Raw genomic sequence first — 21,620 nt, forward strand, 5'->3', positions numbered from 1 at the left:
AGAGCAAATAGGTCATTTTAAATTGAAAAACAAGTATAAATAGGATGGAGAGTCTTCAGGCCAAAGTGACAGAATAACGGAGGTATGTTACACACCACTACATACACACACTCACACATTGGGCATGCGAATGCAAAACAAGCTGTCACAAATGAAGCATATCGAAAATGAAAACAACAAAATCGTCAAGAGAATGAATTGATTTTTTTTGCCGAAATTAAATGGTCTAAATTTAAATGCCAAAGAAGTGAAAAAAAGTCGAAGGTGCAACAAATAAATGTCCCGTTCGGAATGGTATGCATTTGAAAAATATGTTTTTCCTGCCAAAATTAGTCAAAAAAACGTTTCCATCCCGTTTGAATGCATTACAAAATAAACGCCGGGATTTTCTGCACGGGATTCGTATTTATCTGCTGAAAATCGTTTTTAATCTGGTGATTTGAATTTCGACCGTGTGTTTTGAGCGGTTTCTCGCGGTCGGTGACTTGTTTGCATGTCTGGCGATATATTTTGTTTTGAGCAAATGAGTAAAAATGGCATGCAGCAGTTGGGATATAAACAAGAATTCATGTAAACCGATCGATATAATTAAAAACCATTCTCATATTAATATATGAATGCAGACCGATACAGCGGTGCCATGCGTCAGATGATTTTGGCTACTTTGTATGTCGTGGTGCCACACTCTAATGGGGCCTGACACGATCGAATAAATCAATGGATGTGCACATTCAACGGCGTTGCATTTCAACGAAATGTAGATGTAACTCGGGCTCTCCCGCTCTTTCAATCAATGTGATTTTAGAATAAATGACAGGATTTTTGAACGATTTTAATGAACGTTGCCATAACGTTAATGATCATCATCGGTCGAATAGAGAATGTGCATTTTTGGCATTACCCATTTCAAATGCAATCCAAGAAAGTGCCAGGCGCTTCGCCACGAAACAAAAACGACGACGACGATCATCATCACCGCTGTTACCGTTGTCGTTGCCATCGACTAAACGTTTTTATTAGCAATGATATCTCGATTCAAATTTGATTTGCTAAGGTCTTACGCGCAACAATTGCGTAACCATAAAATTTGGCACGTTTGTTTGCATTAAATTAAATTTTGTTTGATACATTTAACAAGGAAAGCATCCACGTAGATGTTGCGCGCACGGATCGCATGAAGCGAACAGAAGAAGAAGCAGCAGCAGCAAAAAAGGAATCAGCAACAACAATAAGCTCGATCGAAGAAAGTAGGAGACAGACATTAAAGCCAAATCGAAGAAAAAAAATTAAGTTTTTCAACTATTTGATCGTTGTCGTCGTCGATGTTTGAATAGCATAGCATTCGAACAGCAACAACACATGTAACAAAAGAACTGAAGACAAATAAAAACTTGAACATTTTCAGTTTCGAGCGTGTACACTTTGAAGCATGCCTATGAGATCAGTCACACATAATGCTCTCGTTGTGATTTCACTTCGCTTCGGTTCGATCTGCCTTTTTTATTCGCTGCTTCGACTTGTTGTTTTCCTTGCGTGATCTTCTTTCAATATGTGCTGCTATTTTCGACACATTCAGTAAATTCAAAATCGGTTCACATCGTTCACCCACATTTCATTCGCTTTTTTTCCTCTGTGTTTTTTTTTGCTTTGCTTTCTTTCTATTCTGTTCATTTGTCGAAGAAGCATCTACGAATAGTTTTCCTACAAATAACGTTTCTTCGTCTATATGCTACCTTGCGAATCGGATTCTTTACATATGAATCGGTTGCGTATTCGGACATATTCTCTAATTGATTTCGATTTTTGAACGAGAATGAACAGCTATGTGACGACTATTTTTCAAAGCGAATATTTTTCCCGTCCGACAGCAGGCAAAAACAATGAAAAAACGAAAATAAAGAGCAAAAGACAAGTCTTTTGTAGGATTCATACATACACTGTCGCATACTTATTGTGCATATCGGCGATTCGGTAATACTGCGACAATCAAGAATGCAACACACATTCAACTCACTAAATGTGTGAATATACACGTGTGTATTTGATCATAATTTTTCATGTTGAAATTTGAATGAAATAAAAATTGGAATGTTCGAAAAATTTCTTTGGAAAATCAAGCGAAAAAAGAAATAGATGTTTGGGCGATAGAGAGACTTTTTTTTATCGTTAATTTTAGAGTTGATTTGCTTTTGTTCAGCATAAAGATATGTTTGAGAAGGAAAATGATCGCTTGCTAAAAATAAAGCGGAGCGAATACCGCCTATCCGCCTATGCATTGCACCATCTCTCTCTCTCTCTCTCTCTGTCTGTCTCTCTCCGTTTGCTCGGCTTGAAATCGAGCAAACACCGTGTGATGATATCGCTGTCACGATTCGACCATTTCTTCTATAATAATATATACGTAGATTGTTCAACATTAGATTCTTGTTTTGTTTTTGTATTCCTTATTCGCCTTAGATTCACGTACGAACGTTATCTATTCTCAACAAGGTTTTATTTCGGTACGTTTCCTTCTGGAATCGTTATGAAACTGTTTTAACTTCATTTCGGTTCTGCTTCTTTGTTGTTTAAACATTGTTTAGTTAAGTTTTTTTTACGTTTAACGCTCAAAATAGACAATGGGGCGGTATTTATGTCGGTCATATTTGCGGCGAACAAACCCAATTGTCGTCAACTGAATGACCATTTCACACTAAAAAGCGGTCAAGAATTTTTTGGTTAAAGTTTTGTGCATTTCAGAAAGTTTCATGATATATGGCCGCCTTACAAATGAAATACTACGGCAAATCGTATGTCCTCCTTTACGCTAAGGCAACATGTAACGCAGCTCAACTTGTGTCTAGTTTTCATTCTTTAAATTTAGAAACTTGAAAGAAAACAACAACAAGAAAAAGAAAGAGAGAAACGGCGAATGACGATAAACTAGTAGGCTAAGCAAAAAAAAAAGAGCAAACCATTCAGTCGGCACTTTAAACGGGTTCCTTTCGCAAAGCGAAGCATTAAATGTACGAAACCGAACAACAATTATAAAAACATTTATTAACCAGTTGCTAATTGAAAATCAGGAAATTGTACTGCACTCATTGAGTATTAAACTCTGAATGTTCTCATGCAGTATTCGGCTAATGGCCTTAAGTCGGTTTGCAAATTGAATTTTCCGAATCATAATATCATTCAATAGCATTTCTTTTAATAGCCCAACATTTAGCATATCAAAATCATTCGATTACATTTCCAACCGGCCTAAAAATATCACACTGTTTACTATATCGCAATACCACAGCCCAAATGTCATCATTTTAGATGACGATTCGGGGGCAAAGCGAATCGGCTTCTTTCTCATCGGCTTCTCTCGAGCCTCAATCAATGCATTAGACAATGGCTTCGCGTATATTGAAATGTGAATTATTTCAATACCTCAAGCAACATTTAAATGAAATGAAAAAAAATTCATATTGATAGAGACAACGACGACGACGCATAAGTTCGACAAATCATTTTATTTTGAGTAGTCCATGGTCAACGAAATTAAAAACAACCTTATTCAATCTCATTTCACATAAGGATTGAAATTCAAGGTGCTTTTGTTTGTATATACTAAAAATTTAAAAAAAGCCAAGTGTCTATCGCACTCACGCACACATACACCGATTGGACAGCCCAGAGCTTTGGGATGTAAAATCATAGAATTCCAAAAGGAATGCAATCGAGCTAGATTGTAGTGCAAAACATCAGCCGAATAGTTGAGCAAAGCAGATGATTCATCCGGCAACTTAATATTTTATGCAACTCCTTCCTTCGAAAAAAAAAAACCTATAAAAAATTCCCCATTCGAAATGACATATACAACAACAGGTCAGTTCTTGGCAACAAACAACTGTCTGTGCCGTGAATGTTAACAAAATATGCAAATTTTGTAAAGGAAGTAGCCGCTAATTTGTCTTTACGTTAAGTCTCTGAGAGAATTTTTCTCTCTCGCTTATTTTCTCTACCCGAAGCCCAAAACGAATTTTTGTTATGAACTTATTTCTCTAATGATTCAATTACGTTGAAACTCTCTCTCTCTCTTGCGCTCCTCTCAAAATCATTAATCAACATTGCGAATTCAAATGTGCAAAGCATGAATGCAATATCGTACTACGAAAAAGAAGGCACATCGCGCCGATTTTATCATCCTCGGAACATAATGTTCCGGGTTGATGTGATCATTGTATTGTATTGATCTCGATTCAAAAACAACGACAACCCTTCACAGTTGACGCATCGAAAAAATAGTATCGTCTCCTAGGGGGTAGACACGGATTCTAATATTGGTCTAATATCACTAATCTGTCTAATTTTTGGAAATATATCCCAAGTTTTATTTAGTTTTCTCTAATATTTCTAATAATCGATTGAAAGTGCTAATATCTTCTAATATTCTCGTAAAATGTTCACCATTTAGTTTTACATTGCCAATGCATTTCTTTATGGAGATTATTGTTTTGTTTATTTTTTGTTGTTTGTAAACAAATCTGCCTATCTTTTAGCATTGCCTCTGTACTTAGTATATGGTCCATACGAAATATACAGAGGCAATGCTAAATGATTGGCAGATTTGCTTACAAACAACGAAAAATAAACAAAACAAAAATCTCCATAAGGAAATGCATTGGCAATGTAAAACTAAATGGCGAACATTTTACGTCTCTGTACTATGCACAGTGGTAATGCGTTGAAATACTTGCAGACTTGTTGACAAATAACGGTATTGTTTACCGTTTTGTTTCATCAAACAAAACAAAAATCTTCATAAAGAATTGCCATGTCAAAGTCATCAAACATTTCAGTTTCTAATATTTTCTAATATTCTCTAATTTACTGTATTAGATTCTAATTTACTAATCGTGTCTACCCCCTAGATCGTCTCAAGTTTGATACGCGGCTGTATGGAAAATTATGTTCAAATTTCATCATACGAAGGAAATTCAGTGAATTTGAAAAGGACAGCACGAAAAACTGTTCCAATTTAGCTGAAACGCCGATCTCGGTGTGAACCTCATTGGCGTACATATGTCAGCACACGAAATTTCACACAGTTTAAGCGAGAAGAAGAAAACCAGCGACATGAGCAACGAAAATTACGACAAAAAAAACAATGACGATATAAAAATGTGTTTTATAAATAAATATTCCTGCAACACCATAACTCCGAGACTCCGACAATGAACCGAACGGAGCAAAAAAAAAACGAATCCGAAATGACTCCGAAACCACAGGCGCTAGCGGACCGCGAGAAATGATTTTTTTTCTCTACGTATGAAAATTCCGTAAAGTGTTTTCAATGCGAGTTGAGGCTCTTTTTTTCACTCGTTCGACTAACACCTTCACGTCGCATCGTATGGATGGACGTGGACACGAATAGTCCGGCCGAATGTGTGTGTGTGTGTGTGCTGTAAAATACAAATTTAAATATGAGTAAAAAATAAATATTTGTTTTTCTGCCAACCCATATTCGGCCAGGAATGCTTTACATTTTCTATTCATTCCTCGAGAAAAAAGTGTTCGCTCTCGCCTTTTGTCTCATACTCACCGAGAAAAGAAAATACATACATGCGAAAACGCTCGTTGAAAATTGAACGACCATTCAATGTTTTGACGACAATCTTTTCGCACCTGTGAATCTATGCAAATACAATTGGCATTTGGATGAGAATGCTTTGAGAGAGCGACGTTGGGTGAGAATATTTCATATTTTCAAATGAAATTTATATGCGTCTGAATTTGTTGCCGAATGAAACATGATGAATATATCATTTTCCAAGCAAAAAAAACACTCATCGAACATAGAAAATGATCACTCTTACGCCATCTCTTGTAGAATGGATCGAAACAAAGCGCTATCGTTATCACCATCGAGTTACAAACGATATCTTGTCTGTAAATTCCATTTTCCAAAAGACAATCTATAATAATTATTGATTCACTTTTGCGAGAGGATTTTTGATTAAATTAAGTGCCAACAAGAATGGATTTTATTCAGTGCTCTCAAGCTTTATGTACTACTTTGGATTACTTACCAAAAAAACACCCTATGAACATACCTGGTTAGCAAAAATGCGTAACGGTTATTGTATTTAACACAAAAACGTAATATGTTAACATCTAAGGTCAATGTGACTGTAGTGTATTTCATTGTACAAATGAACTGATTGGTTCCACAGATTTGTTCTGCCAATTTACAAACCACCTTCAATGAACTATTATTCTGAAACTAAGTTTCCAACAGTTCTGCTGCTATGGTGTGGTTCCATTTATAAAATAAAACGTGCGATTTATTTCACACATATGAATTGATTTATAATTTTACTTAATGAATATTTGCACATAAAGTGGCATTTTTTATCATCGTAACTTTTGTTGACATTCACTCCAACGTTCTTGATAAAGCCATCATAAAACGAATGCCACTGACAACAGCTTGAATTGACAACAATAACGTAAATAGCTATTCAAACAGCGCTATGAGTTTTAAACAATTTTTGTTGACTTGATTTATGGAAACTTTCTAATTTACATTCGCATTTATTCATTTCTTTCCCACTAGAAAAATGCTGTGATAACAAAAAAGTCATAATTTTTCATCGTGCTTAGATAAATTAGAAAATATTCCATTACCTGTAATAACAAAATTTTCATAAAAGCACAGAGTGGAAACCGTTGAACTTCATTTGAATTACGGTAAAACCACTGCATTACCTCATTGAAAACTTTAATTCATTTTTACAATTTTTGTTCGGGTCAAATTTACAGTGTGTAAAATTCTGTCACCAGAATCATTCAATTCATCCATTCCGCCGAAATGAAAGCAGAAATTCCATTTTTATTATCGACCATCGGGTTATTAGTGCTGATTGTGGCGGCAAAAAAACGTAATCTGGAACTACAAATTTTGCACAACAATGACATGCATTCTCGCTTCGAGCAGACAAACCAAACGGGTAGAAATTGCAGTACATCGAATGCAGAAGAAAACCAATGCTATGGTGGAATGGCACGCGTTTCTTATGTGATAAAGGAATATCGAAACAAGGCTAAAAATGGTGGTCCGCCAGTGTTGTATCTGAATGCAGGCGACACGTACAACGGTACATTCTGGTGGGCTTTATTCAGAGACCAAATATGCGCGGATTATTTGAATATTTTAAAACCGGACGTAATGGTGAGTAGAAATTGTATTGAATCAGGAGGGAAAGTCAAAAACTTGAATCTCAAGCGAAAAAATCGTCAGTGTTTAGGTAATCATGAATTTGATTTGGGTACGGCCGGATTAGTGGCACATTTGAGAAAGCTCAAATTTCCAGTTGTAATGGCAAATCTAAATAATTCCAAAGATCATCCGTTGGAAAAAATCGGTGGCCTAATGAAATCCATTGTACTTAATGTGACTGGCTTCGAAATTGGAGTCATTGGTTATCTGAGGAATCAAACCAAGAATCGAGTTTATTTACCCGATGTTGATTTTAGTTATGAAGTTGACGCCATCAAGTAAGTGGTTTTGCTCAAAGTAATAATTCCGCCATGAAATCACAAGTTCACGAACGCAACGTCTGATGGCACATTTGTCAAAAACCATTTTTTCAGCCAAGAAGCGAAGAAATTGACAAAGAATGGCGTGAAAATAATCATTGCGCTTGGACACTCTGGTTTCACTGTTGATAAAATAGTTGCCAAAAACTGTCCACTTGTTGATCTGGTCGTCGGTGGCCACACGAACGCATTTTTATGGAATGGCCCTCAGCCTGATTTCGAGGTAATTGAAGGTCCTTATCCAACGGTAATAACTCAAGATAGCGGAAAACAAGTGCCAGTTGTGCAAGCATACAAATGGACCAAATACTTGGGCGTTTTAAACGTGACGGTCAGTTTAAATGTTTTTTTTATTCACATGTTTTTTCTAATTAAATATTTTTATCCCATTTTTGATTTGGTTGATTTCTTCATTTTTCTTAGTTCAACAAAAACGGTGAGCTCATCAATTGGAGCGGACAACCTTTACTATTAAATGGAAGATATCCTCAAGATCCAGAAATATTAGCTTTGAACAAACTTTACACAAAAAGAGCGCAATCACTTTTGACTGGTTCACCGCCATATCCTGCATTATATGATGAAATCTAAATTTATCATTTATAAATGGAGAAACTATAGAAACTGGCTTTGATTAAACAACAATTGTGTCTTTTGAACGGACTAAAAAAGTTATTTTGAATATTTAAAGATTTTGAGCTATAATTATACGTATACATTGGAGAGTTTTTCATTGAAGTTAAAACTGTTTTTAATGCATATATGTATAATATATATCACAGTGTAAATATAAAAACAAGAATGGACAGTGGGCAGCGATTTGCTTGCTTCACGAGCTTTGTATGTTGATTTATTTGAAGTTCAAATTTTGAACATTGGATTTCATTCTGTTTTCAGAAGCTTAAATTATTTTATTCTAATACAGTATTAGTACTCTCAGTTGGTGTTATCATCGTTGGCCACATCGAAATTCACATTTCTCATCGGGTGAATCCCATTTTAAAACCAAATCTGTGGTTTGAAATCACAATCAAAACCACCATTAAAATAAATCAGCATTCCAATCCAAAATATAGTATGCATAGTCAAAAAATTTCAACTCGAAAATATTACGTCGTAACAGAGCTGAAAAACCTGTGCGCAAAATGTGCCGTCGAAATAACATATGTGCCTTAATTAAGCCATGATGGTTTATCCAATTTCCTTCAAGATTCATTTTTTTTAGTATAGTCAAATTTAGTAATTTATCAGGACAGAATTCCGGCGGACATTCAAATTCAGTATTCAATTTGAGCTGAACAAGACAAGAAAATATGAAAATAATGGATTTTATAGGTGGGCCCAAACTTTGACACTGCAGTGTATAAGGGCAAGAATCAGTACGACGAAACCACACACAGAAAGTTTCAAGGGAGCATATTTGTTAACGATATTATTCCAACGTTGTTCGATCGCAATGAATCTAATCGAAGAAGATGTTGAGCGATTTTAATGTGTGTCCACAATGTAATTCAATAACATATATGGACATATTTCCAGGGCGTGACATTGCATTAAAAATGCACGAAGTAAGTTTCAATGGTAATTGATATATTAGTGAATCGAATGAAAATATTTCAGTAGTCGAGTGAGCACCAGGAAGTGAACATTCTAAAAATACAAATATTTCCAAAGAATTAATTTCTGAAAATTCGAATCGAGTGGAAACAGAATGGATCTGCATTTGTTACTAACCCTTTCTCCGATCTTTTTCGGCATTATATTACCTTTTCAAATTGATTCTGAAACGAACCGATTTGCTGATTCCAAAAATGCCATTCTCAGCCAGATTATCGCCAACTATCTGATTCAGTATACAAGCGATGATGATACTTCAATTTCTATCGTTCATTCGCCGTCGGAAACGAACAAGAAATTTGTGGACGATTTTTTTCTCAGCTCATTCAACCGTCTTTTCCGAACAAGGCATACTTTTAATACTATGAATAACTCGATTCGTGACTACAGACAGTCATTCCATTTAATAATAGTCGATGATTGCGAACGTTTACAGTAAGTTATTAAAGTGGTTATTTCTAAATTGTAATGATCAATTATTTTTGTCTATTTTTCTTTAGAAATATTTTGAATGAATTTTCCGTGAAAGACTTCCATTTGGCCCAAAGATTTTTACTGGTCGCCACTGAAGATGTGCATAATGCTACGGAAAGCTTAAACACGATCTCCGCAGTTCTATGGAATAATGGTTTACTCAATTCGAATATTTTAATCCAAGATAAACATTGGTCGCTCAATACATTTTTGCCTTTCCAACATGACTGCTCCACGATGTCTCGTTTGCAAATTACAACATTCACACCTCACAACTTCACCCGAAATATGAGCTCATCGATCAACGAGTTATTTCCACAAAAATGGCGTAACTTTAACAAATGCCCTGTATACATCGCAGCGGCTCATACTAAACCGTTTGTTATTGTCCACAATAACTCTGGTGAAGATATCCGAATAGAAGGCATTGATATTTTACTGGTTGAACACATTGCAAAGGTTTACAATTTCACGATAGTTCATAAAGGCATTTCGAGTGGATCAAATAGTGGAATACTCTATCCCAACGGGACTGCAACTTTGAACTTAAAATTGGTCAGCATGGAAATGATTCGCAATTTTTGGATGTGGATATAACATTATTTTAATCAACATTCTATCAATTCATTTAGGTCATGGATCGTGAGGTGAATTTGACAATTGGTGGTCTTATACTCACCAAGGATCGACTGGCATTTTTAAAGCCTAGCCACCCAATTATGCAGACATCATTTGGTTTTGCATTTAGAAGGGAAGATTTCTTCATGATAATGTCTACTTTTGCGGCCCCGTTTCGAACTCATATGTGGATCATAATATGTATCTTCGCATCGGTTATGACTGTTCTAATTTTGTTATCGAAAAGTTTACCACGGAAATGGCGTCATTTTTATATTGGCGGTCGAATGAACCGATCACCAATACTGAACATGTGGCTTTTGATACTGGGCAAATCTATCGCCAATCCGCGGATTGCCAATGGTCTGAATTTTAGCAATTTTTCACGCACTCTAGCCATTTTTCGGATACTTTTGTGGTTCGTAATTCGAAGCTGTTACGAGGCGGCTTTGTTCAATAAACTACAAAGTAATTATCCTGTGTCTGGTTTTGATACCGTTGAAAAGGTTCAATCGTCCGACTGCAAAATTGTCAGTGTTGCTTCAGCTGTTCCATTGATGCAAAGCCTAATCGCATCAGAACGGTATTTTTTTTCATAAGTCAGGACTAATTACACAATCTAATCGGATTTTCAATGTTCACAGGATAGTAGTAATTAATACAGAGCAAACGGCTGCTTTGAATTATTACTATGATCATAATGACGAGATTAATGGTGTTGTTCTTGTGGCTGATTTGGCTTGCAAATATTTTAATTTGTTAAATTCACCACGAAAACGTTTGACTTTTACAAAAGATTCGTTATTCATTTACACTCCTGTGGTGTATTTCCATAAGCAATCCATCATGCACAACATATTCAATGAAGAAATTCTGGAAATTCGAGAGGCCGGTTTAATAAATTTCTGGACTAAAAAATACGTCGATAATCGAAGGCCTAATTCGAATCAGGGGACACGAACAAAACTTCAAATCGATCATGTAGTGGCCGTTCTTCACATTTGTAGCACCATGTATGCCATTAGCTTCGTTGTGTTCATAATGGAAGTCATCAGTGTAAAGTGTCGTCGTATCAAATACGTTCTTGATTACTTGACATTCTAACCTCTGACTTTAGTGTTAATGGAAGTATAGAAGTTGAAAATAATCAGAAATATTTCGAATATTTTATTCAGAAAGCATTTTCTGTCATTAAACATGTACGATTTGATGTCTATAAATTGAATAAAAATGTTTGTTTTCACCTACGCACCCAAATTGCTTCTGAATAAAATTACATTCATTACACCTTCTCTTTGACTTACTGAAATTGGACAGCATTATTCCAGCATACAGGCATACAATTCGATAATAATAATAACACCAGTTGGAAAATGTTGTCCAAAATTGGATTTCTTAGAAGCCCCTTACATCTTTGTGTACTTGAGTCTAGCGTAAACGCAGCAATCTCTATGTTACCTATTGAAAACTCTCTTTTAAAATTTCAAACCGCTTATTTAATTTCAACGTGCTATATAAGCAAGAATCAGTAAGACGAAACCACGTACAGAAATTGTCATAAAAAAGTCTACGAATTTTGGATTTCTGTTTTTGTTACCGACCGTTTTTTCTGCAAGCATAAGAATTCTACTAAACTTCTACAAAATCGCTAAAACAGCTACATATTTTTCTAGATCAAAATTTTAATAATGAATTCGAGAAAATATTATTCTCTATTCCCAATAAATTGTTCGATAATTGATGCGCTTCGAATTTGTGGCATCATGTACGCTACCAGTTTCGTTGTATCCATTTTGGGGAATGTTGAATGCGCCCATGATTACTTGAAATTCTGACTTCTGAATTTGATGCTAATCGAAAAAGGTATTGAGCCATTTTGATGTGCTTCTACAATATAATTAAATAATATTTCCTGCACACGTGTCATAGTTCTGCTGGTTTTCAGGGCGCGTGACATTGCATTAAAAATGCACGAAGTAAGACTCAATAAACAAAAAGCACTATCCAACCTGCAGCAAAGTCCCCTACATAATAAAATATTAGATTAGATCAGATTAAATCCAGCCATAATAACACTTTTTAATCGAAATTTGTTTATTTTCGCAAAAATGTTAAACAATGATGCATTTTCAATTTTTTTGGTTTATAGAATCCTATAAAGCTACCACTGAGAATGGTAACATTTTATTACGTTCAAATTTAAAAATTTTAATCATAGTAGTCAATTTCCTAAGACTGTCTAAAAACATGAAAATAAAGATATTGTTCATTCTCGATCGACAAAAAAAATTTTTACAACTGCTAGAATCAAATAATTTTTCTATTCTGATGGGATTCCTTATGTATACGATCTACTGTGCCTTAATTTTAATCATCATGAAAACAAAAGCACAACCTGAAATGAGAACAAAATACATGAATGCAACACGAGAAAAGTCCAAGAAATTCAAATGTCTAGCTTGATTCAATACTAACTTATGAGCATGCCACTGAATAAATAGAAGATAAGGATGCAGTTATTATTTAGTAGCAGCCCAACGACGCTACTTCCACCAACACCGCCAATACGTCCAAAAATCATGATAAATGCAGTAGCCATACCACGATAATTCGTAGGGAATAGATTCACGGCGGTTGCAATAATTATGTTTGAACATACGTTACAGCTCAAAAATAGTATAAAACTAATTACAATTGCGTAAAAATCCGTTAGAAGAATCAACAAGGCACAAGCTGTCATTGACATGAGCAACCAAGCACCTAGAATAAATAGAAACATTCACGGATTGATATAAAATCGATAATCATTTGATAGGATTTTTCGCTGCTGTACTGACAAACCAATATCTTGGGCTGGATCTTTTTCAAGTAGAAGCTTGAAACAGCTGAAAATGATAGGAAACATATGCCGACGACAAATAAGAGTTGGAATGGCAAGATATTGGTTTTATCGATATTACACCTGAAATGAAATTATCGTTCGTATTATTATCGAATCGGGTAGGAATTCTATATACGCATCAAACATACGCAGATGAAGAAACAACCGCTTTTGGTCCCACGATTTCACACAGCGTTTTTGGTATACCTTCGTATCGTTGCAATTGCATTAGAAAATCTGGGAACCTGAGTTTGAAATCACAAAAACAAATTTAGAAAACGAAAATTATGTTCAATTTTGAAGTGTTGCTAGCAACAACAGTTGTAGTTGTAATAGTAGTTACCACATGAAAGTGCCGTGTCCGATCGAGAACATTACAAGGATAATGTAGCACAATTTCCATGTGTTTGTGAACAATGGCTTTTGAAGAACTGGTTTTGTTTGCTCTATCACTAAACTGAGGAAGTCACAAATTCCCTTCGCATCGGATAAATTATTTCCAATTGTTACATTTTCGATGCTTTTCACTGGATATTTCTGGAATAGAATTTTTTTCCAAACCATTTTTTTAGAAAATATAATCGACTTTTTCATCAAAGATGTAAGCCATAATTGGTTTGCAAAGCTCATTTTTCTTGAATTTCCAGAAAAAAAAATGTCCTGAAAGAAAGAGATATCTCACTGAAAAGATATTTTTACCTCCTTGGGCTCTCCTGTGTTTATGGCATACATGCGACTTAATACTTTCACAGCTTCTTCTTTGCGACCCACGGCAGCCAAAAATTTGGGTGTCTCGGGCATGAATGTAAACACAATGGCACTAATTAGGTTAATAATTGTTGTGCAAGTCAAAAAGAATCGCCATGGCTTGTATTCCAATGTGAAAATGTAAAAACTCCAGTCCATTGGAACGATGGCTATGGCCAATGGTGACATAAAAACCCAAAAAGCAGACAATGCAATGCTTACAAATGCTGCAGATCGCGCAGCCGTTGCGACAGTGTGAAACTCACTTATATATGAATATCCACCAGAAGATGCTCCTGCAGCACTAAACTCATTCAATTACGTTCATTAGCTCATCATCTTTTGATTCACACAAAAATCTAAGATCCATTCCAACTTACAATGCACCAGCCAAGAAACGAAGAACAATCAATGTGATGGTGTCCATGGCAAAAGCCGATAAAAATGAACATATGAAAGCACCAACGGCTGAGGCATGCAACACTTTTTGTCGCCCCCATGTGTCTGAAAATAGAAGTTTTGGTATGGAAATACAATCAAAAACACTTTGAACGCCCTCGACTTATATGACGTAAGATACGCAACCTGCAAGAAAGCCCCATGCATGCGACGTGAACACAATGCCCAAATATGAAATTCCACTCAAGAGTCCTTGTTCTTCGGTGCTCAGATTCAAATCACACTTAGCATATGGCAAAATATAGCTAATGTTTGTGTTTTCAATCGTTGAGCCCAGCACACTTATACCAGTCAAAAAAGTCAATATATATTGACATTTTCCAATTCCTAATTATGAAGAAAAGAAACTATAGTAAAGACTCATTCTATTCGTCAGAGGTCCTCTGACAGAGGATGAATATTTACTGGTTTCTTGAAGCGCTTCTTCAAGTGTGTAACTGCGGGATGAATGCTTCGATTGATCCGTGCCTCTTCCATCATTCGATTTTTCATCGTAGTTAGTATCAGCGACAACAATAGCTTGAACCATCTTCAATACGTGTACACTCTGCTAGAATATTTCTTATCCAAACGATCGAAAAAACAAGACAATTTTGCATGTTATGGTAACGGTTTATTCGCAACTAATGCATGGCTACAAATCCATCCAATTAAATACAGCGTAGAATTCTAGCAAATATTCATCTGTCACCGTTATAAAATTCTTATCTTAAATCAACTAGAGAGTTGATTACTTGTGATGCTAAACATTTGATACCCCCTGCCACACATATTCTTCGAGACTAGACATCGACATCTGATGAAATTTTGAAATTAAATCAGTAAATCAAACAAAATAAGCAAATCAAATAATGCGTCATTCTTGCTAATCGTGTGCCTAAAGATAAGATGAGTGAATAAATGTATGACTTCACTTTGTCTCAAACGATGCAAATCGAGTTTATGATGTGCGCCAAAAGGAGAAAAATTATTGTTTCAAGATAGGTCGTCAAGGCCGTCTGTGGTGCTTCCGTATAACGTAACGTTGAAATGTGACAAATTACCAAACAAATATTTTGTTTCACGTTGGTCCGCAATTTTATTTGTCGTTCTGTGTTTATACGTAAAATCATACTGCACAGAGAGAAGGGGCATGGAACTATAGATGGAATTCAAACAAATGATACATAGATATAAGTGCAAATTCTTTTTCGTTCAATAGAAAGAAACCCATTCATTAAATGTATAATATCAAGACTTGAACGCCACATTGACTGCCCGGTCAACAATTCAATTGCGTCTGAATAAAACCATAAAATAATTACAAGTTCGTTTACATCACTTGACTTTTATTTTCTATAAGACTGAAAAGAGGGTTGCGGAATGGCTTTGAATAAGCTAAATGTCACCTACAATCATTACTAAGCGGTGTGCCTGTATACATATTCCTCTAAACACATGTACTAGCTATCAAAAACACTAGATCGCAAATATTTGTGAGTACATATAGATTATTGTGGTGGTGTTGTTGCTGTTACGGAATTGGTCTTAGTGAATTGTTCGTAGAAAAAAATGAACATTGTGACGACGAAGCTAATTTGGATTGCACAGCAGAACCATTCAACCGACTGGAAATTATATAGGTTTTTTATTGCGCTGTTTGTGAACATCTTTCTAGCAATAATAAAATATATTAAATGATGTATATTACGTTTGGTGACTCAAAATGTGCTTAATTCCTATAAGCACACAATTATTTTGTAATTTAATCTAAAAATGGTCATTTGAATGCTCATAATTTTTTGGGTTGTGTGAGTGTATGGTTTTTGTTACTTAACATCGAGTGCATGGATGAATATACTGTTGTAAGGATGTAATTGACTTAAAATAGCTGTTTAATGGCTAGCATAGCCGATGCAATGAATGTTAAGAATGCGATTGGTTTTGATGTATCGGAACCGCCGCGATTGAATTTGTTGACAATTTTTTCGATCAAATCGGACTCGCAGGGTGTATTCTTAATTGCTTCGGATATCGGAACCGAATGAACATAGAAGTTGGTGTTATGAGCGTCTAATTGCCCATTAAGGAATTGTTGCATGTTGTTGGACAAAACCCAAATTCGTTGCTTGTTATCGATATTAATAGCAATTGGATAGACCATATCGACGGGACTATTGTACACTTTGGAAATGGTGTAATTCTTGCTTGTCTTCCAGCATGCGATTTCGTTCTTGTTCGGCAAAGTGTAGAACAAAACTTTTTGTGACTTTCCATAAACCGTTGAACCGGCTTGTTCGTCCGCGTTACGTAGTCCAACAACGTTGAATTGACTGTAAAAATCTGGAACTTCGGTGGCGGTTTTGTTTCGCAAAATGGCGGTGGAAACGTTGAATTCATTGTAGGAAGTTAAAGCATGAAAATACAAATTGGGGTAACCATTATCCTTTTTCTCGGTCAAAGCTAATCCGTACAATGCATCGCTCGTTCTGAACTTGACGCCGAGCACGGAGAATTCGCCGGCCGTTGGTTCAATGTTGAAGTAGTTGTGTTTCACTTGCCATGCATCGTTCGTTTTGTACGAATACACGGTTAGGCTTGGTGGTGTTCCTGCATCGGCAACATACGCGAATGTATCCTCACAATCGTCGTCATCAATCGCAATGTTGGAAAACACGGACTTGTTCAAATCCACTGGCAATGCGTACTTGCGAATAATATCATCGGTACGAAGATCGAAGATTAAGATACGTGATGGAGCCAAACGTTTCGAATTATTGCCATTCAACAAGCCCTCGATACCGGTATCAACTGCCCAAAGACGATGGCAACGATCGACCTTAATGTGAAACGGTGACACAATGTCTGGCACATCAGTCGGATTCACTGTTTGATGAGATTGCCAACTTGGATATGGTTTCAGTGCGGGTGAATCGTTATCCGACAATTCTACAAACGAAAGAAAAAAATTTAAATAAAATACTTGAAGAAAGAGAAAAAAAATGCTGCAAAAAACCATCATTATAACATAAATAGAAAATGCAAAAATATTCCTAAATCGCAAAAACGTATGCAGTGGGTGCGGTGACCAGAATATGGAGAGAAAAAAAACAGAATGTTAATAAAGCAAAAGGACACAGATATGTTTATTTGAAGTATCAAGACCATTCATGTCGCGCCCAAACAGTGACCATTTAAACGTACGTCAAGTAAACTGTGTCACTTTTTCGTTTTACTTTCCATTCCGAGACGGTGAATCAATAAATTTGTCGGTATAATATATATCAGCAAGTCAATGGGACTATCGTTCTACTTTTCTGTGTGTGTGTAGACGCCATAACCTCACGATGTTTATTATGTAATTCATGTCGAGCAAAGGAAAACAAAACTTGAAGTCATTGTTTATTATCACACGAAAAAGACCTAAAAAATGAATTTCATTTTTCTTTCGATTGGGGTTGCGCGTCATTGTTTATCGTGACCTCGGCAAACTGAAAGAAAGATTATCACCAATTAATTCGTGCCGTTCGTGGTAAAAACCCCAAAACATTTCGTTCCGTAGAGTCATCATCGAAAGTATCTCGTTATCTAAAGACATATGTGCGAGTGTTTTGTTTTTGTCAAGCATTTTCATTATGATGAAGAAATTATTTTCCGAATTTTTTCCTTCTTCACTAAAGAAAAAAAAAGGGAACTATTTGCATGCGATAGACACATATTAACGAGGCATAATTTATTTATCATTAAGTGACCTCTGCAACGTGTGCGTGATTTAATAAAAATAAAGGATAATGCTTTGATTATCGCAGTTTGCATGGAAACTGGTCATTCATAATCTTACAAATTTGATCAAATAATGTGTAAAAATAGATTCCTCGAGCCTAACACTCTATCTCGCGGTGATGGTACAAATTCTCGTTTTTGTCTTTGTTGCAAAAGAAAAACGCCTAAATATCGGCAAAATTATCTAACGGCCTAGCTATGTTCTTTTCCATGGTTTATTTTTTTCTCTTTCTGCTGAACCATCCGAATGTATAATTTGCACTTCTCCACGGTACGATTTTTCGGTTTATAATCATTTAACGTTGACGCAATATTCTCACACTGATGACTCACACTGGAACTTTTTCGCGTGGTGTACAAACATACGCCCAAAATCTGCGTCGTTGTTTGGTTTCGTTTCAACTGTCAATTTTGATTGTGATTTCGATTTGAATATTGCAAAACTGACCTTGACCATTGTCGTGGCTCGAATTCATTTATTAATTTTGGCGCTTTGCTTTTATAGTTCGGTTTCTTTTTTTAGTACCGTGAATCTTGACTATTAAAAATGAAAAAGACGTACAAAATTCCGTCGACCTTAATGACATGGTTGTAATTGGTGTATTTCTTATGGGTGACAAACGAGCGCATTTAATGAGTTCAAAATGTCGAAAAACCTCTTGAACAACCAACAACAATCTAAATCCATGCTGCAGTTGGTGTGTTTGTGCCGCATGAATGCTGCGCAATTTCATTACAATGACCAATCGGAAAAGCGGCTTATCTCAAGGCGTTGAAAGAATATTACTTAATTGAATGTTAATTACGTTTCGATAACCGACCAAGATGTGGAGAACAACAGTGCAGAAAAACAGAAAAGAAAATAAATATACGGAACAATTAAACTAGCGTTTAATTAAACTAATCAGCACGGTGGTTTCATTTATAGTTTCCTATATCAAATACATTTATGTCACCGACTTACCCTGTAGATCGATGTAGGCAAGCGATGCTGGTACACCATTTTTGAGGCGAGGCAATGACAAAAATAGTTTATTCTTTTCAGTATAAACATCTAAGCCCACTGGAATCACATTGGCCGGAATGAATGTACGGTTTTCAATGGCGGCTTGTCGCTCTTCTGCCTTTTCATACTTGAAATCGATCAAATTCCATTTGTATTTGGTTTGTAAGTTGTTATTGGCCCAGCATGTTGCAAACAGTGAAAACCCGATGATAAAAATGTTTACGACGTTGACTGTATTCATTGTGCATCTATTCATATTCATCGATTTTTGTCACTCGATATGTGTTCGTTTCACTCACAGAACGTGACCGGTTTTGGTTTCGATTTGTTTTGTTTTTATTCGATTTTATTCACAACTTTAGCCGCTAACCAACACTTTTACTTCTCGCTCCAAACTGCAATCGACTACGTGACGTTTTTCTTTTCAAACGGTTTCTTTATTTTGAAGGCTAACAACTTCTGTGCCGCTCACACACGATTTACTAAACCGTGCAAACGTCGTAAATTGTATTATTTTTTTTATCGAAAGATCAATTTATCTGCACATATAATAACTGTGTGTATATGTTCCGGTTAGTTGAATATTTGTCCAGAGTATTAGATACATTCAATTAAATTCCGATTTGCCGCTTTTGTTGCTGGAATCAACAAAGTGTGTAAAAATTTAATTGGCTTTTAGCACCAAATCCCACAATTTTTTATTGGAATAACAAACTCCACAAATCAATGAGAACTTTTAATGAAAAAACACTCGAACAAACACAAAAATGTTGCCCGTTGGTTGTGAGAGACGACTAGAAATTGTGTACATTCGCTTCGAATGGTAAACGACTAATAACTGCTTAATTCAAAGTGCTGAACGAAAGTAAAACGCGCGGCAAACAAGTTAGTTTATGTGACGATGTGTTTCTGTTCCGTCTATCCGCTTATTGTTTGTGTGTGATTTGCTACTGTGATGTTGCCGTCGGAGACTTTGTAAAACGCGTTGTTGTTTGCTAAACGAATGCAAGACTTATGGCATACAAAACTTATAAGACCATAAATTTGAACTGGCTTTTTTCTGTCTTTCTTTCGCTATAAACACAAATACAAGCAAAAACACACACACACAAAAAACGTGAATGTTGAATATTCGCATTTAGGCAGAGTGTGACAGTACCAACCGTTGAAACTGACTGATTAGCTTCGGTTGACACAGAGACAAACAAATTGAAATGTGTGTAGTCGCTCGACTCACCAGCTACCGCATGCAATGGGAGATACTATTACTGCATTTGGACGAGTATGACGACATTGGGAAAATTTACACCGACACATTGTATTCCCGTTTGCTCACTCTATCTCTCTCTGTTGCCCACTCTCTATTGATGACTCAATGGCCCTAACACTCAGTGGGAATGCGTTATCGCTTATATTGTTCAATTCCCCATTTCTCATTCAAATTTATGCCTGTTGCTTCACATATATGTATGTTGGAAAAATCTCCACTCACTCGATTCACACATGCATCATTCCCATGATTAATCATCGACGCAAAAGTGGTAGCCGCTTTATAGCTTGTATGTAAATGAATAGATTCATTCATTCTTAGAATATTTCTGTCGATATGTCTTGAACTTGCCGGACCGCTTATTTCCAAGTGAGTAAGTAAATCGCAACTCATTTCGCAATATTACAACGCGTGCACGTACTTCTGGTTTTACTCTGAATCATGCGTAAACACTACTGTATTTGGATTTTCGACAACTTTGTTGTTGATGTTGTTGTTTTTTTTATGTATGTCGTCACCTCAAGTGTCGACAGCGTGATATTCAATTCATTTTTTATGGCTTGGAGTCGACTGGTGCCAGTGCGGAAAATCGACCCAAGTATATGTGCAGCCAGTAAATGAAAATAGCTTTTCAAACCGAAAATAAAACATGTTTACAAAACACAACTAAGTTTTGCGTTTTGTGCGTGCCCCTGCCCGTGCACTGCAAATATTGATTTTGCCGCAGCTAATCAAAATTAGTGTTCCTGATGCGACTGGCGCATCGAATGCGGAGGCACAACACACGCTAATCAGAAATATTTTTCAAGGAAATTAACGCTAAGAAACCATCAGACAATATATTTGACAAGATTTTAAGTAGTTGCCAAGAGATAGTTCTTTTGATTCATAAGATAGAATTTCGTGTCTTCGGTTGATGGTATCGCTGCTCGTGTGTAATTTGGCTTTGTGAAATTTTCTACTTCCGAGAAAATTGAGCCATTATCATCTATTGTTTCAAATACTCCAGTTGCGATTGGCTGATGAGAGTGGCACAAGTACCATACGTGTGAGTGTGATAATATTAGCTTTCCACTCAATGGTTAGGGAAACAAAAAGTAAGAATGGCAGCTAGAATTCTTTTATGTAAATGAGGCGCCCATCATTGAGAAATTATACCTGCTCATACTGGCAAACTAAACCATCGTAGATCGTTATTCTTTTGTTAAAGTTTTCTA

At 36.0% G+C, this 21,620-nt stretch overlaps 4 protein-coding genes across 5 annotated transcripts; 2 read left to right on the forward strand and 2 right to left on the reverse strand.

Annotated features, from left to right (window-relative positions):
* Positions 1-6,681: 6,681 nt before the first annotated feature.
* LOC129565114 (protein 5NUC-like) lies at positions 6,682-8,227 on the forward strand. The gene is made up of 4 exons (XM_055439605.1): positions 6,682-7,201; positions 7,271-7,527; positions 7,624-7,900; positions 7,993-8,227. Exons 1-4 carry the CDS (start codon positions 6,842-6,844, stop codon positions 8,158-8,160), a joined length of 1,062 nt encoding a protein of 353 aa, XP_055295580.1. The 5' UTR covers positions 6,682-6,841; the 3' UTR covers positions 8,161-8,227.
* Positions 8,228-9,550: 1,323 nt separating this feature from the next.
* Positions 9,551-11,382, forward strand: LOC129564986 (uncharacterized). Its single transcript, XM_055439240.1, has 4 exons — positions 9,551-9,621; positions 9,687-10,119; positions 10,293-10,861; positions 10,923-11,382. The coding sequence occupies exons 1-4, from the start codon at positions 9,551-9,553 to the stop codon at positions 11,380-11,382; spliced, it is 1,533 nt and encodes a 510-aa protein (XP_055295215.1).
* Positions 11,383-12,876: 1,494 nt separating this feature from the next.
* On the reverse strand, positions 12,877-14,894 carry LOC129565113 (synaptic vesicle glycoprotein 2C-like). 2 transcript variants are annotated; one of them, XR_008687572.1, is made up of 7 exons: positions 14,771-14,894; positions 14,492-14,692; positions 14,287-14,410; positions 13,859-14,210; positions 13,503-13,696; positions 13,116-13,404; positions 12,877-13,038 (listed from the first exon to the last, which is right to left on the reverse strand). XR_008687572.1 is itself a non-coding variant. In XM_055439604.1 (6 exons), exons 1-6 carry the CDS (start codon positions 14,892-14,894, stop codon positions 13,299-13,301), a joined length of 1,101 nt encoding a protein of 366 aa, XP_055295579.1. In that variant the 3' UTR covers positions 12,877-13,298. The 2 variants fall into 2 exon arrangements, 1 of the variants encoding a protein (XP_055295579.1); XM_055439604.1 differs by having other exon boundaries at positions 12,877-13,404.
* Positions 14,895-14,956: 62 nt separating this feature from the next.
* LOC129565112 (protein yellow-like) lies at positions 14,957-20,363 on the reverse strand. Its single transcript, XM_055439603.1, has 2 exons — positions 19,092-20,363; positions 14,957-17,293 (listed from the first exon to the last, which is right to left on the reverse strand). The coding sequence occupies exons 1-2, from the start codon at positions 19,393-19,395 to the stop codon at positions 16,227-16,229; spliced, it is 1,371 nt and encodes a 456-aa protein (XP_055295578.1). The 5' UTR covers positions 19,396-20,363; the 3' UTR covers positions 14,957-16,226.
* Between the last annotated feature and the right edge of the window lie 1,257 nt (positions 20,364-21,620).

This window comes from Sitodiplosis mosellana, unplaced genomic scaffold (genome assembly GCF_009176505.1).
Source record: "Sitodiplosis mosellana isolate CC-2019 unplaced genomic scaffold, AAFC_SMos_1.0 Smas_scaffold_2, whole genome shotgun sequence".
Taxonomy (NCBI): Eukaryota; Metazoa; Arthropoda; class Insecta; order Diptera; family Cecidomyiidae; genus Sitodiplosis; species Sitodiplosis mosellana.

What these genes read in the sequence shown, in the direction of transcription:
- LOC129565114 (XM_055439605.1), top strand. Translation starts at nt 6,842, where the DNA reads ATGAAAGCAGAAATTCCATTTTTATTATCGACCATCGGGTTATTAGTG. An exon ending in TTTTAAAACCGGACGTAATG is followed by an intron (nt 7,202 to 7,270) that starts GTGAGTAGAAAT and finishes AAAAATCGTCAG; the next exon opens with TGTTTAGGTAATCATGAATT. An exon ending in TATGAAGTTGACGCCATCAA is followed by an intron (nt 7,528 to 7,623) that starts GTAAGTGGTTTT and finishes CCATTTTTTCAG; the next exon opens with CCAAGAAGCGAAGAAATTGA.
- LOC129565113 (XM_055439604.1), bottom strand. Translation starts at nt 14,894, where the DNA reads ATGGTTCAAGCTATTGTTGTCGCTGATACTAACTACGATGAAAAATCG. An exon ending in CGTTTCTTGGCTGGTGCATT is followed by an intron (nt 14,211 to 14,286) that starts GTAAGTTGGAAT and finishes GAATGAGTTTAG; the next exon opens with TGCTGCAGGAGCATCTTCTG. An exon ending in GGACACGGCACTTTCATGTG is followed by an intron (nt 13,405 to 13,502) that starts GTAACTACTATT and finishes TTTCAAACTCAG; the next exon opens with GTTCCCAGATTTTCTAATGC.
- LOC129565112 (XM_055439603.1), bottom strand. Translation starts at nt 19,395, where the DNA reads ATGAATATGAATAGATGCACAATGAATACAGTCAACGTCGTAAACATT. An exon ending in TGCCTACATCGATCTACAGG is followed by an intron (nt 17,294 to 19,091) that starts GTAAGTCGGTGA and finishes TTTCGTTTGTAG; the next exon opens with AATTGTCGGATAACGATTCA.
- LOC129564986 (XM_055439240.1), top strand. Translation starts at nt 9,551, where the DNA reads ATGAATAACTCGATTCGTGACTACAGACAGTCATTCCATTTAATAATA. An exon ending in TGGTTGAACACATTGCAAAG is followed by an intron (nt 10,120 to 10,292) that starts GTTTACAATTTC and finishes CAATTCATTTAG; the next exon opens with GTCATGGATCGTGAGGTGAA. An exon ending in AGCCTAATCGCATCAGAACG is followed by an intron (nt 10,862 to 10,922) that starts GTATTTTTTTTC and finishes CAATGTTCACAG; the next exon opens with GATAGTAGTAATTAATACAG.